The 16,242-nt window shown below is 43.4% G+C and overlaps 1 protein-coding gene across 2 annotated transcripts; it reads left to right on the top strand.

Annotated features, from left to right (window-relative positions):
* Positions 1 to 1,408: 1,408 nt before the first annotated feature.
* cldc1 (C-type lectin domain containing 1) lies at positions 1,409 to 9,892 on the top strand. 2 transcript variants are annotated; one of them, XM_066712267.1, is made up of 6 exons: positions 1,409 to 1,573; positions 2,130 to 2,219; positions 5,420 to 5,584; positions 5,984 to 6,135; positions 7,246 to 7,358; positions 8,478 to 9,892. In XM_066712267.1, the coding sequence occupies exons 1-6, from the start codon at positions 1,486 to 1,488 to the stop codon at positions 8,632 to 8,634; spliced, it is 765 nt and encodes a 254-aa protein (XP_066568364.1). In that variant the 5' UTR covers positions 1,409 to 1,485; the 3' UTR covers positions 8,635 to 9,892. The 2 variants fall into 2 exon arrangements, with proteins under 2 accessions (XP_066568364.1, XP_066568363.1); XM_066712266.1 differs by having other exon boundaries at positions 1,409 to 1,603.
* Positions 9,893 to 16,242: the final 6,350 nt, after the last annotated feature.

Raw genomic sequence — 16,242 nt, 5'->3', positions numbered from 1 at the left:
GGGAAAAACATCCAGTATGTGGCAGTCCTGTGGGTGAAAATGCCTTGTTGCTGCTAGAGGTCAGAGGAGAATGGGCCGACTGCTTCAAGCTGATAAAAGAGCAACTTTGACTGAAATAACCACTCGTTACAACCGAGGTATGCAGCAAAGCATTTGTGAAGCCACAACACGTACAACCTTGAGGCGGATGGGCTACAACAGCAGAAGACCCCACCGGGTACCACTCATCTCGACTACAAATAGGAAAAAGAGGCTACAATTTGCACAAGCCTGGTCTGATGAGTCTCGATTTCTGTTGAGACATTCAGATGGTAGAGTCAGAATTTGGCGTAAACAGAATGAGAACATGGATCCATCATGCCTTGTTACCACTGTGCAGGCTGGTGGTGGTGGTGTAATGGTGTGGGGGATGTTTTCTTGGCACACTTTAGGCCCCTTAGTGCCAATTGGCCATCGTTTAAATGCCACGGCCTACCTGAGCATTGTTTCTGACCATGTCCATCCCTTTATGACCACCATGTACCCATCCTCTGATGGCTACTTCCCGCAGGATAATGCACCATGTCACAAAGGTCCAATCATTTCAAATTGGTTTCTTGAACATGACAATGAGTTCACTGTACTAAACTGGCCCCCACAGTCACCAGATCTCAACCCAATAGAGCATCTTTGGGATGTGGTGGAACGGGAGCTTCGTGCCCTGGATCCCACAAATCTCCATCAACTGCAAGATGCTATCCTATCAATATGGGCCAACATTTCTAAAGAATGCTTTCAGCACCTTGTTGAATCAATGCCACGTAGAATTAAGGCAGTTCTGAAGGCGAAAGGGGGTCAAACACAGTATTAGTATGGTGTTCCTAATAATCCTTTAGGTGAGTGTATATTTTCAGTTCGTTACCTGTCCACGGCAGTAGAAATTATCTCTATCTGTCACACAGATAAGTCTGAGCAGAGAAATCATAATAAGAACAAGGAAACCCTTATAAGAGCAAGTTTTAACTAGTATGTTACTGGAAAGCAATTTTACCCCAACAGTATAATCTGTAATGAAAATTGATTTAATTAGGATTCTCTCCCTTTGATTAACACCACATACACCTCAAAGGTTCAGAATATTGTTTTATTGTGAAACAAAAGTTAATCAAACATTAGAAACTGAAATGTGAATCAATACTTGGTAGAACCACCTTTGGCGTAATTAAAGTTGCAAGTATGATTACACATAATGTACATGATGTAGACTTTCCTCAAGCAAATTGGTAAATCAAGATTAAAAAAAGAGAACAATAGAGAGAGACTGAGGAAGGACATAAAACATAAAGTAGTAAAAAAACACGGCATGAAGAAACAGAGGGAGAGAGGGGGTGGAGTCCTATGTGCTGCTTTATCTTAGGACAGACTTTCCATTATTGTGCATGAACATAGAGATACTCAGTGTGTGTTCATCTCTCTCACTTGAACCCTGCTCTCACGGTGGTAGAAATGGACAAAGACAATTCTTACATTGGGTTACAGGAACCAGCAGAGGATAGGAGCAAAGCTGGGAGACGCACATGGAGGAAGGTCAACTGTGAGTACAGCACTGATACACACACACTGAGTACGTTGAGTATCACTGATCAACTGCTAGTTGTGGTTGATGTCTTGTCCATATTGACTTCAATTATGTGTGTGTGTCTATAATTCATACACATTGTGTTTGATTATTAGTATTTTGCACTGCTATTGATATCTATATCGGTAACACTTTATATTATGGTGTTATTAATACATGATTGATAAACAGTTTAGAACCATTCATAATTCCATTGATAAAGTATCAATAAAACTTTATAAATAATATTTTGTTTCAGTGTTTTAAATAAATGATCAATCATATATCGTGTCTGTTTCCCTCTCTCTCTCTGTGACTCTGAGGTCAGTTATACAGTCTTCTACAGTCATTTCTGTTTCTCTCCTTTAATAATGTCACAATCCCTTTCCCTGTCGTTAGTATCCTTATAGCACATTGAACTGTAAAAAAAGACGTTTATCGGAGTTCATCGTAGAGAGGGAAGTGTGTTCTGGCATTTGCACTGTAAAGAGGCACTCGGTCAGAGAAAGCCAATTAAACTCTCCTTCTCCAGTTCAGTACATTTCAGGAAGCCATGTCAACATTGCCTTGGGAGCTGCAGTGGGAGTCTTACTGCTCACAGTCATTATCTTGGCGATAAGGAGTAAGTCGAAATGTCACAAATGTTGAAATTGTCAATGGATACATATATATATATATATATATATATATATATATATACACTCACCTAAAGGATTATAAGGAACACCATACTAATACTGTGTTTGACCCCCTTTCGCCTTCAGAACTGCCTTAATTCTACGTGGCATTGATTCAACAAGGTGCTGAAAGCATTCTTTAGAAATGTTGGCCCATATTGATAGGATAGCATCTTGCAGTTGATGGAGATTTGTGGGATGCACATCCAGGGCACGAAGCTCCCGTTCCACCACATCCCAAAGATGCTCTATTGGGTTGAGATCTGGTGACTGTGGGGGCCAGTTTAGTACAGTGAACTCATTGTCATGTTCAAGAAACCAATTTGAAATGATTGGACCTTTGTGACATGGTGCATTATCCTGCTGGAAGTAGCCATCAGAGGATGGGTACATGGTGGTCATAAAGGGATGGACATGGTCAGAAACAATGCTCAGGTAGGCCGTGGCATTTAAACGATGGCCAATTGGCACTAAGGGGCCTAAAGTGTGCCAAGAAAACATCCCCCACACCATTACACCACCACCACCAGCCTGCACAGTGGTAACAAGGCATGATGGATCCATGTTCTCATTCTGTTTACGCCAAATTCTGACTCTACCATCTGAATGTCTCAACAGAAATCGAGACTCATCAGACCAGGCTTGTGCAAATTGTAGCCTCTTTTTCCTATTTGTAGTGGAGATGAGTGGTACCCGGTGGGGTCTTCTGCTGTTGTAGCCCATCCGCCTCAAGGTTGTACGTGTTGTGGCTTCACAAATGCTTTGCTGCATACCTCGGTTGTAACGAGTGGTTATTTCAGTCAAAGTTGCTCTTCCATCAGCTTGAATCAGTCGGCCCATTCTCCTCTGACCTCTAGCAGCAACAAGGCATTTTCGCCCACAGGACTGCCGCATACTGGATGTTTTTCCCTTTTCACACCATTCTTTGTAAACCCTAGAAATGGTTGTGCGTGAAAATCCCAGTAACTGAGCAGATTGTGAAATACTCAGACCGGCCTGTCTGGCACCAACAACCATGCCACGCTCAAAATTGCTTAAATCACCTTTCTTTCCCATTCAGACATTCAGTTTGGAGTTCAGGAGATTGGCAGTTAATGAGAAATTGAACAAGTGTTCCTAATAATCCTTTAGGTGAGTGTATATATATATATATATATATATGCAGTTTTACTGTACAATATTTGTAAGTGGCAAATACTCACGTCTCTATCTTTGGTAATGATTCTCTGATGCTGTTTTTGCACTTTTTGCTTTCTAAGTAAATAGCTATAAAATCTGTGTGCAAGTCTTGATCTTAAAGCAGCATTTCTATAACTGTACATTAAACTGTAGTGCACAAAAAAAGTTGGAAAATTAAGACATTTGTATTTATTTACTTTTGGTTCGGAACTCACTTTCCCGTATTTTCCTATCGCACCTTTCCAGGCATTGCTGTGTGATTTTGCATATTATTTCATAGTGTGTTTCTAAGATGCTCTTCTGTTAAGCACTTTATGATATTAACTTAGGAAAGGCACTGTATAAAACAATAACAACAACAAAATATATAATACATAATAATAATATTATTATTATTATTATTATTATTATTATTATTATTATTATTAATAATAATAATAATTAGTCTGAGTTTTTTAATTATTTGTAATTCCAATTAAATTGTATCAGATAATTATTTATTTAAAATTTCAAACAAGGAATTAAGAATGTGGCTGGAACAGAAACCGGAAGGTTAGCGGGGCCCCAGGAGCAGGGTTGGGACACACTGTACTAACTGATTCAGCTGTGTACAAAATAAATACACACATGAACAACCTTTAAACATACCGATATATATATATATATATATATATATATATATATATATATACACTCACCTAAAGGATTATTAGGAACACCTGTTCAATTTCTCATTAATGCAATTATCTAACCAACCAATCACATGGCAGTTGCTTCAATGCATTTAGGGGTGTGGTCCTGGTCAAGACAATCTCCTGAACTCCAAACTGAATGTCTGAATGGGAAAGAAAGGTGATTTAAGCAATTTTGAGCGTGGCATGGTTGTTGGTGCCAGACGGGCCGGTCTGAGTATTTCACAATCTGCTCAGTTACTGGGATTTTCACGCACAACCATTTCTAGGGTTTACAAAGAATGGTGTGAAAAGGGAAAAACATCCAGTATGCGGCAGTCCTGTGGGCGAAAATGCCTTGTTGATGCTAGAGGTCAGAGGAGAATGGGCCGACTGATTCAAGCTGATAGAAGAGCAACTTTGACTGAAATAACCACTCGTTACAACCGAGGTATGCAGCAAAGCATTTGTGAAGCCACAACACGTACAACCTTGAGGCGGATGGGCTACAACAGCAGAAGACCCCACCAGGTACCACTCATCTCCACTACAAATAGGAAAAAGAGGCTACAATTTGCACAAGCTCACCAAAATTGGACAGTTGAAGACTGGAAAAATGTTGCCTGGTCTGATGAGTCTCGATTTCTGTTGAGACATTCAGATGGTAGAGTCAGAATTTGGCGTAAACAGAATGAGAACATGGATCCATCATGCCTTGTTACCACTGTGCAGGCTGGTGGTGGTGGTGTAATGGTGTGGGGGATGTTTTCTTGGCACACTTTAGGCCCCTTAGTGCCAATTGGCCATCGTTTAAATTCCACGGCCTACCTGAGCATTGTTTCTGACCATGTCCATCCCTTTATGACCACCATGTACCCATCCTCTGATGGCTACTTCCAGCAGGATAATGCACCATGTCACAAAGGTCGAATCATTTCAAATTGGTTTCTTGAACATGACAATGAGTTCACTGTACTAAACTGGCCCCCACAGTCACCAGATCTCAACCCAATAGAGCATCTTTGGGATGTGGTGGAACGGGAGCTTCGTGCCCTGGATGTGCATCCCACAAATCTCCATCAACTGCAAGATGCTATCCTATCAATATGGGCCAACATTTCTAAAGAATGCTTTCAGCACCTTGTTGAATCAATGCCACGTAGAATTAAGGCAGTTCTGAAGGCGAAAGGGGGTCAAACACAGTATTAGTATGGTTTTCCTAATAATCCTTTAGGTGAGTGTATATGTGTATATATATATATATATATATATATATATATATATATATTCCCCAGCTAATGCAGCCTCTCACGGTGTCAGCGCAAACTGCAGCTCCCTGACCGCAGACACCGAGCGCCTTCAGGCGCAGAACTCACGCCACCGCCAGGTCCTCACCCAGCTCCTCACAAACCTCCCCTCTCTGGAGAAATACTGTCCTGTCCGAGATTCAGAGTCACAGGGTGAGTGGGCATGGGTCAATAATTCCCCAAATTAATCTTGAACAAATCTATAGAATCAATAATATACAATTCAATACATAAATACGACTATTATTATTATTATTATTATTATTATTATTATTATTATTATTATTATTATTATTATTACAATATTATGTGTAGGTCTGAGCTGGAAATTTCAGATATTATTTTAAGATTTTTCAGAAATTGAATTTTCGATATCAGAAACTTAATTCTTGATATCAGCAATTGATTTTTTTGATAGCAGCAATAATGGATTAAATGTCTCAACGGCTTGTCCTAACATCATTCATGCACTGCACAACACTAGTTTATACACTGACCGAGATAGCCTTACGATAGGAAGTTAATGGCGCTGTTTGTGTGCCTCCTGTACAGAGAGAGTTTGCCAGCCGTGCCCACAGGGCTGGCAGTCATTCAACTCCAAGTGTTACTACTTCTCTACCGAGAGACAGCGCTGGAATGACAGTCAGGCTGCATGCAGAGACCAGGGAGCTAACCTGGTGGTTATAGAGAGCAGAGAAGAACAGGTAGGGGATTATTATAACATACTACTGCAGTCAGTTGCGTATCTGGAGGGGTGGGGGGCGAAGTGTGGTCCGGGGTGGGGGGTGGTTCCTGGTTGCGGTTCACGGCTCACGGCGTGAATCGGGGGGAGGCGCGATCGGGTCATGTAGGGCACTTCACGGGCAGGGGAATGAAAAGGGCCACCCCTGCACGTCCCTGTATGGACCCAAACTTATGTATGTTGATGTTATCGATTAATTTGGCCGTCACAACAGGAGACTTGCAATCAACTAGAAACTCCATCATCAGCGGTGGAAACAGCTGATTTCCAATGAAGACGCATATTTCTATCAGGCGCACGAATCTAAAATTGTGCATCCTGACCCGTTTCAATTACAGAGCTCCACATGAATAGGCCTCTTTTATTTACAAGCACCAGAAACCGGCCTAGTTTGCTGCATAATGTCGATGGATGTATGATTTTTCGCTGGATATGTCCCATTGTGACATGTTGTTGTTGAAGCAAATATATGTTTGAGTAAAAAACTTCCTGATTTCATGGAGGGTTTGAACTAAGTTTTTTTACCCCGAAATTAGTCAGAATCGCGCATTTCAGGTATTTCATGATTATTGTTTTATGGGGAGGCCGCCTTTACCTCCGGACTTTCCCTGATCGCCCGACCCTTGCCTGTTACCACGACCATGTCTTTGCCTAGGCCTTGTTTGCCCTGTCCTGCCGGTATTTGACCCATGCCTGTCTGACCACCTCTACCACGCACGTCAACTCGGTCCCCTATTCCCATGGGACGTAACATCTACATAACATATTGTCACTATAGCTCGGTAATTAGGTGGTCATTTACACTTACCACACTTATAGTCAATATTAATCTTGCACTATTTTAAGCAGATATGTTATATTTTAGTGCAGCGAGAAGGCAGTCATCAACAAACTCTGCAACAAATTAGTTTTCTGCCTACAACTACATAGCATGTACAAGTCTCTGTTTAAGTTCTCTATTAGTTATAGGATCAAAAAGTTGACAGTTAACTATGAATTAAAAAATAAAATAAAAAAGTAATTCACTACGTTCTGTACTTGGGCTGCCTAAATCAATATACCTTCTGTTCAGGAGTTCATCTGGAGACAGAGTATAAAGGCCTCCTGGCATTACTGGATTGGACTGACTGGCGCAGTGAAATGCAAAGCCTGGCTTTGGGTAGATGGCAGTAGCCTAAATGTACAGTAAGTTTTGTGGGAGAATCTGGGATCAAGCTATACTCTGACGGAATGCACTAGACAAACATACTGATATGAGAGAAACACACAAGTGCTAATGTAAGAGCGTGAGAGAGAGAGAGAGAAACCACAGTTACACAAAGAGAGAGAGAAAATAATTTCTGTCCAGCTTTGGCAATACCAATATGTTGTTGTCATGCCAAAAAAGCAAATGTAATTGAAAATGTACTAGAAGGCAGAGACAGATCTAAAGAGAGAGAGAGAGAAAGTAAGACTGAAGACAGTACACTAGAATTTCACCAAGAGAGTCGACAGGAGAATCTGGGATCAAACTATACTCTGACCGAATGCACTGCACAAACACACACTGAGAAGCACACAAGTGCTAATGTAAAAGAGAGAGAGCGAGAGAGTGAGAAATTACACACACACACAAAGAAAATGATTTCTGTAAAGCTTTGGCAATACCAATTCACTGTTGTCATGCCAAAAATGCTAACTAAATTGAAAAATGAATTGAGTTGAGAGAAGGCAGTGAAACTAAAGAGAGAGAAACTAAGACTGAAGACAGCACAATTCCAGTTACACAAAGAGAGTTGACAGGAGAAGATGAGATCTGAAAACTACTTGTTTTTTAATATGTGGTGTATCCAGGTTCACTCAGAAATATCCTGTTAAGAGCATTGTGGGAACGGCTTGTTAATCAAGGAATGTAATTAACAGATGAGAAATCTTTATCAGGGGAAACATTGTTTATTGTAGAATATAAGGCAGAATATAAGTTTGGAGTCACAAACATAAATTGAAAAGACAAGGAAGTGGACTGCAATTTTCGCTGCCCAGGACACTTAATCTGCCACAGCCAATCAACAATAAATTCCTCTTATTCCCAGAGAAGGGAGTGTAGCAGAAATAAAAAGGAGGAGATGGAGAGGGAGGGCAAGAGGGAGGTGATCAGAGAAAAAGAAAGAGAGCAAGCGTAAGGGGTTGTGACAGTACGAGACAGAGAGAATGCAGCCTGGTAACTAAGGGGCTTAGAGCTGTATTCCAGTCGCAGTGTCCACATTGAACATCAACGTAACGACATGACTATGTGCATGTTAAGGCCTCTCCCTTCTCTTACAGGTACTGGGCCCCTGGAGAGCCGAATGACATCAGGGGAAAGGAGGAGTGTGTGGCCACTGCTGTTATTCTCAATCCTCTTCATAACTGGGTGGATCTGATTTGCAGCCAAGTGCATCGCTGGATCTGTGAAGGCAACCGCCTGCAGCTCACAGCCTAGGTGCCGTGATCTGGTTACACTGTGGCTGCGTTTCAGTATCAGTGTATACACACACATTTTAAAATTCTCACTAGCAATCAAATTATAAGATCATGTTCATGTTAATTTTTTAAATGGGTTAACAACAATAAAACTAAAACAGAGGCAGAACAAGGAACTATATGTGTATGGCAAGAACTTAGATTTTATTAACTCAGAGTATGTGTACTAAGATTTCAGACTGCTTATTTAGCTTTTTGAGAATAATAATTTGTAATACTATTACCTATCAGTGTGTGTGGGGGGGTGTTTAACAAAATTGTATTGATGTTGGGAAGAAAGATTGTTGTCTCGTCTATTTTATATATCAGTCAATACTCCTTAATAACTGCTGATATACTGAAATTGGAACAATACCCAACTTAACTGTTGATTTATTTTATGCTTCTGTGTATTTGTTAATAAAAGAATTGTAATCAGAGCACAACATATGGTATACATGTAGTGTGCTCCATATTTCATATGAGGATATGTACTGTCGGAAATTCACTTGTGTAGAGGGGCAAATCCCTTATAGTCCAGTCATGCTATGACAGAGGGGGTTAACCCACCACCAATTGCAAAATATATGTATTTTTTTTTCAGTTTTCAACCCAGAAAATTTAAAAAAAAAAAAACTATAAATCTTATATCATCCAAGTAGTGGAACAGTATCTCATTGACATAAATCCAATATGGCCGACAAGACATTACAATTTCAAGCCTATATGAGGAGTTTAATTCCATTTTAGTAGATATTTTAACACTAATTTTGATAAAACAGTGTCTATTATATATCAATATATGTTATTGAAAGAAAACCAAATGTTAAAATGTTTTCTTAAATGATATAATGATGTTTTATCAAGAGAGGCATTTGACCATTAAGGTGTTTACATGTTACTAGATATATGTCAGTTATTTAAAACCACTGGTATTAGATTTATTAAGGGTATTTAACATGTCCAATACTAGATTCATCACAACTATTTTCCACCACCAATACTCCTCACCATCATCATTTATGATTCATCGCTATTATTTAGTTACACAAAGTGTCATCAACTGCTAGGATCATGACATTGCTACAACTACCATGACATCACCCACATCCAGATGAGCATACCATGTAATTTTTCCTGCAAGAGCATCGTCTGGTGGAATAATCAGTCTTGCAATTACATCTAACCATCTCAAGAAGCTCATTTGGGCTTTATCAATAAAGACAGGAAGTATTGCCCTCCTTGTATTTGCCTTGTAATTGTTCCCAGAGACAGGTGTATTTAGCCTGAAATCATGTGACAAACCTTAATTATGTGACTTCTAATGACAATTGGTTTCACCACAGCTCAATCAGGTGTGTCTCAGTCCAAGGGGGGTGAATACTTCTGAGTGAGAGGCACTGTATGTCTACTGTTTTTGCTGACCTCAAGTCAGGTATCACAATCACATCAACAAAATAGTCTTTTGCTCTTTTGTGGTTATAAGCATCTATGCTTGCTTGCCTAATGATCCTTTCTACACTGTGGATGCACTTTTTGTCCATGCACTCTCTTTGTCTCTATACCTCTTCCCTCACTTGCTTTTTGAATCCTATTGCATCCTTGAGGAGTGAGGGTTGCACTTGCCTCATTCAACAAAGGGGACACTCCATATTTATCTAACATAAAACAAGAAAATATGAACAGTGCAATGATTTCAAAAAAATGTTATTGATATGGATTTATTATTCACCATTAATTGGCTATGTATAATCTCTGTTAATAATATATCTGTTTTGTTTAATAAATAGTCTTTGCTATATAGTGCAAAGGTATACAGGACAGTTGCATCATCAACATATTTCAGTGACTGACGTTATATTATCCATCCAATTGTTTTTAAAATTGTATATGGGTTTCTACGCCCTTCCGTAGGAACCCAATCGAAACGTCACTCTTATCAAAGCTGCCATTGGCCCCTGCGCTCGTCACTCAGAACAGGTCCCTTCCCACTTCCTGTTCTATAAAACGTGACGTCAGCACAGGTTCGTCCACTTTTGCTGGGAGCCAGGACTCCCGTGCGACCTTGCAACCCTTGGGCAGTGCTTCCTTTTTCAGATACCGGGAACTGTCTGCAATCAACATATACAAAGCAGAGCTACAGAGGTTAACTCTTACGCCCTCTGCTTACAAGAGCATGGCCGGCTGCTCTACTAGTGCAGCTAGGAGCAAGGCCATAATCTACTTGCACAACCCCTAGAGACACCCCAAGAGCTTGAATTGCCCAACAGGTTCCAACTGCTTTGGAACTGAGTTGGACAGTGACAGCTCAGAGGGTGATGGGGGGCAGCTGAGCACCAGAGCACTCCCCCCCAGAAGAAGGAGGTAGTTATAGTAGGAGACTCAATTCTTAGAGGTGTAGATCACACAGTGTGTTCTAGTGACAAGGAGACCCGCATGGTATCTTGCCTGCCTGGTGCTCAGGTTGCAGATCTCCCTAAACTAGTAGACGGGCTACTGGCCAAAGCCGGGGGGAATCCACTGGTCATGGTCCACATTGGAACCAATGACATAGGAAAAGGTAGGACAGAGGTTCTGCAAGACAAATTTAAAGAGTTAGGAACAAAACTAAAGAGCAGAACCTCCACGGTAGTTTTCTCTGAAATACTTCTGGTACCACGTGCATGGCCAGGGAGACAGGCAGAGATTAGAAAGTTTAACACGTGGTTGAAAGCTTGGTGTAGGGAAGAGGGGTTTAGGTTTATGGAGCATTGGTCTTTCTTCTGGGATAGATGGGACCTGTACAAATCGGACGGTCTACATCTAAACAGAAGGGGGGCTAATGCATTGGGAGAGCGTATGTGCAGTGAAATTGAGAATCATTTAAACTAGGAACCAGGGGGGCAGGGAGCTCTGACAATGGGAGATGTTCCTCTAAGGAAAGAAAACCAAGGGAAACTGCCAGTAGGAATGTCCTGAAATGTTTGTACCTCAATGCCAGGAGTATAAGGAACAAGATGTTAGACTTGGAAGCCACAGTGCTTCCAGATGACATGCCACAGGTTGACAATCAGTCCAGTCAAACCCTAAGAGAGATCAGGATAAATGAGGAAGAGGTACTAAAGGGACTAGCAGAATTAAAAACAACCAAATCACCTGGGCCAGATGGGATGTTTCCAACAGTACTTAAAGAAATGAGGGAAATTATTTATAGGCTGCTAACTCGATTATTCCAAATGACACTTAGAACAGGGGATGTGCCCACTGACTGGAAGACAGCAAATGTCATACCAATCCACAAGAAAGGGGACAAAACTGAGCCAGGAAATTACAGACCAATCAGTCTCACCTGCATCACTTGTAAAATGTTGGAAAAAATGATTAGACAGAAAATAGAGGAGCATCTCAATGAAAACCATATTCTTGAAGATAGTCAACATGGGTTTAGATGAGGCAGATTATGTCTTTCTAATTTATTAGAATTTTTTGAACATGCAACTGCAGCTGTAGATCACGTGAAAGCATATGATATGATATACTTAGATTTCCAAAAAGCTTTTGATAAGGTTCCACACCAAAGACTGATCCTCAAATTGGAAGCTGTAGGCATTCAGGGTAACGTAAGTAGATGGATTATGAACTGGTTGATGTATAGGAAACAGAGGGTGTCGATTAGAGGAGTCGCTTCTAACTGGAGTGAGGTTGTTAGTGGAGTTCCACAGGGATCAGTACTAGGGGCTTTGCTTTTTCTAATCTATATTAATGATCTGGACTCTGGGATAGTTAGCAAACTTGTCAAATGTGCAGATGATAGTAAAATAGGTGGCTCAGCAGATACAATCTTGGCAGCACAGGCTATTCAGAGGGACTTAGATAATATTCAATTGTGGGCTGACACCTGGCAAATGAAATTCAATGTGGACAAGTGCAAGGTAATACATGCAGGTAACACAAATGTCCACTATAATTACACTATGGGAGATCTAGATGAAGTAACGCATGAGAAAGACCTAGGAGTGTATGTGGACTCCTCACTTTCTCCATCCAAACAATGTGGGGAAGCAATAAAAAAGGCAAACAGAATGTTAGGGTATATTGTCAAAAGTGTAGAATTTAAAACAAGGGAAGTAATGTTAAGACTGTACAATGCGGTAGTTAGACCTCATCTGGAATACTGTGTGCAGTTCTGGGCTCCACACTTCAAGAAGGATATTGCTGCTCTAGAGGCAGTTCAGAGGAGAGCAACCAGACTTATTCCAGGTCTGAAGGGAAAGTCCTACTCGGAGAGACTGAGGGAACTGAACCTTTTCACCCTGGAACAGAGGAGACTACGTGGGGACTTGATCCAAGTCTTCAAAATCATGAAAGGCATCGACCACATCAAACCAGAGGAGCTTTTCCAGATCAGCAGGGACACACGCACCCGGGGACACAAATGGAAATTGGGCTTCAAGGCATTCAAAACGGAAAACAGGAGACACTTCTTTACACAGAGAGTAGTCATAATCTGGAATAAACTACCCAGCGATGTGATTGAAGCTGAAAGTTTGGGAACATTTAAAAATAGACTGGATAGGATCCTTGGATCACTTACATATTAATGAACACCAAACTAGCACGATGGGTCGAATGGCCTCCTCTCGTTTGTAAACTTTCTTATGTTCTTATGTTCTAATACATAGCTGGCTAGTCAACAGAGTAGCTGAGCTGAACAATATACAATATATACATATCGTGTGACAGCAAGACCTTCATGCTGGCAGCGCGCAGCACAAGAGCAACTAAACTCAACTAAACAGTAGAGAGTGGAAGAGCTCCATTGTGCTGACAATTTAGATTTCATACAAATGAACTATATACACCATGGGGCGCAGGAATGAACTCATGCGCCACCCATGGAACACAGGAGCAGTTGACGCCTGCTGGTTAGACCGGCTAACGCAGGGCAACATTAGCTCTACTGTGTTAAGAAAGGAACTATATACATAGCGAGGCAGCGAAACTCAAGCGCCATCAGCTGGGAACAGCGGCAGTGAACTCCATTCTACAATTTCAGAACGGAGCCACAGTCCTGCTGTTTAACACATAATACATATATACACATATATACATCACGGGGTGCAGGAGCTGGCTCATGCACCACACGTGGAACACAGGAGCAATTGACACCTATCGAATAGCGCAGCTAACGCAGGGTAACTACAGCTCTTACCGTGTGAATAAATTAACTATGTACACAGCGGGGCACTGGAGAACTCAAGTGCCATCCGCTGGAGGACAACAGCAGCGGTCCCCTGCTCTATGACGTAATACAGCCAGAGTGGGCCACAGACCTGCTGACCAATATACAGAGCAGGGTACAGGCCAAACACATGCACCACCGCAACACAATTATAATGAATGAACTATATACAGGGCGGCCTCATAAGGCAACATGCCTGTAGGCCGCATGACAAGCCCTGGGAACACATCGACAGGGCTGTCTGTACATTGAGGAGCAGCTCGCGTGGGTGCTCGACTGGAAGGCATAGTCCGGTGGAAGGGAAAGACACGGTTCACTAGCTCCCACAAGATGCACTTACAGGGGCAGACTGGGAGAGGAAAGGCAGGAGCCAGAGCCCGTAGGCTACTGGGGCTCGACTGCAGCCAACACTGGGTTCCCAATGGAAGGGTCCGGTCCCGTCACATCCAACCTGTAGAACCGGGCAAATGTAAGTGGCGAGGCCCAAGCTGCAGCTGCACAAATGTCTTTGTAAAAGGGCCCACGATGTGGCAATGCCTCGAGTCGAGTGGGCCACCAGGTGATCAGGCACCGGGGTCCTGGTAGACTCGTAGGCCATGGTAATGGTGTCCACAATCCAATGCGAGAGGCGCTGCTTTGAAAGCCCCTGGCCTTGTGTCCGCGCTCCATAAGACACAAACAGTTGGTCTGAGCGCCGAATGTCCTTAGTGCATTCCAAATAGCACCTGAGGGCCCGCACAGGGCAGAGCAGGTGAAGCCGACTCTCTTGCTCTGAAGCGAAGAGAGGAGGATGAAAAGCCATCAGCTCAATAGGCCTGTTGACATGAAATGAAGACAGCACTTTCGGGAGGAACGCAGGGTTAGGCCATAGCTTCACCCTGGAGCCATCTCCCGCAAAACGGACACACACTGGGTGTATGGACAGGGCGTGTAACTCGCTCACGCGAGGTGATTGCCAGCAAAAACGCAGTCTTAAGTGACACCAGCTTCAGCTCAGCTGAGTTCAGTGGCTCAAATGGGGCTTGGAAAAGTGTGTCCAGCACTACATCAAGGCGCCATGTGGGCAGTGAAAGGGTTCGAGGAGGCCGTGGCCATTGAGCTCCCTTTAAAAACTGCACAGCCAGAAAATGAGACCCAGGAGGCTCGCCATCAATCTGGACATGACATGCAGAGATGTCCGCCAGATACACTTTGAGCGTGGACGGGTACTTTCCCTGGTCCAACAGCTCTTGTAGAAATTGCAATATGACTCCAGTGGGGCAATTAATTGGGTCTTGACCGCCATCTTGGCACCAGGTGCTAAACGTCCGCCAGCGGTAGGAATACTGCGACCTCGTAGAGGGAGCTCTCGCCGACTGAATAGTGGCAACTACCGCGTCTGACAGACCCCAGGCAATCAACTGATCCCGCTCAGGGGCCAGGCCCAGAGCTGGAGGAGGCCCAGATTGGGGTGCCAAAGCGTGCCCTGCACCTGGGACAACAAGTCCGCTCTCACTGGGAGCTGCCAAGGCTCTCCGTGGAGGAGGGCGATCAGGTCTGCGAACCAGAATCTGCGAAGCAGAACTGTCGCTCGTTCTCTCCTGACCTTCTCCAGGACCACCGGGAGAAAGGGGAACGGTGGGAACACGTAACAGTGCGGCCACGTGTGGGCTAGCGTGTCGATCCCTAGGGTTCCTGAGCGGTCTCGGACGGAGAACCATAGTGGGCAGTGTGTGGACTTTGCCGAGACAAAGAGATACACGTCCACCCTGCCGAACCAGTTGTTGTACCACAAATGGGTGGAGGCGCCATTCCGAGACTTGGGGGCCTCCCCGAGAGATGACAGGCCTGGGAGGTGAACTGCTCTGATGGAGCAGAACCGTGGCTGCACCCATAGAAGCAGACGGCGTGCTAGACAGTACAGTCTGCGCGACCAGAGACATCCTTGCCTGTTGATATAGACAACCACCGCTGTGTTGTCCGTCCGGACCAGCACATGTCTGTCCCGCAGGACTGGCAGGAAACGAGACAGTCCAAGGAGTACTGCTTGTAACTCCAAGATGTTGATATGGAGGGCCCTTGCGGGCTCCGTCCACCTGCCTCGGACTCCACGTCCGTCGCAGACTGCTCCCCAACCCTGCTTAGAGGCGTCTGTCGTCATGACTGCTCGATGGTAAACTGGCCCCAGGGGCACACCGAGGGTCAAATTGTGGGGGCTCCGCCACCAACGGAGCGCCTTCCAGCACGCCGGAGTGACTGTGACCTGAACCACCATTGCTTGCTTCTCCAGGAGAGCGGCGATTTCGACGCAAAGCGCCGCACACTGCAATGGGTCCCTCACTCGCATCCACACCACACCCTGGAAGGGGGGTGGACGTGTCTGAAATT

Source organism: Amia ocellicauda, chromosome 1 (genome assembly GCF_036373705.1).
Source record: "Amia ocellicauda isolate fAmiCal2 chromosome 1, fAmiCal2.hap1, whole genome shotgun sequence".
NCBI lineage: Eukaryota > Metazoa > Chordata > Actinopteri > Amiiformes > Amiidae > Amia > Amia ocellicauda.
Note: the sequence above shows the minus strand (reverse complement) of the source record. Positions and strands in the feature narration are given on the sequence as shown.

What these genes read in the sequence shown, in the direction of transcription:
- cldc1 (XM_066712266.1), top strand. Translation starts at nt 1,486, where the DNA reads ATGGACAAAGACAATTCTTACATTGGGTTACAGGAACCAGCAGAGGAT. An exon ending in CCGAGATTCAGAGTCACAGG is followed by an intron (nt 5,585 to 5,983) that starts GTGAGTGGGCAT and finishes CCTCCTGTACAG; the next exon opens with AGAGAGTTTGCCAGCCGTGC. An exon ending in GGCAGTAGCCTAAATGTACA is followed by an intron (nt 7,359 to 8,477) that starts GTAAGTTTTGTG and finishes CTTCTCTTACAG; the next exon opens with GTACTGGGCCCCTGGAGAGC.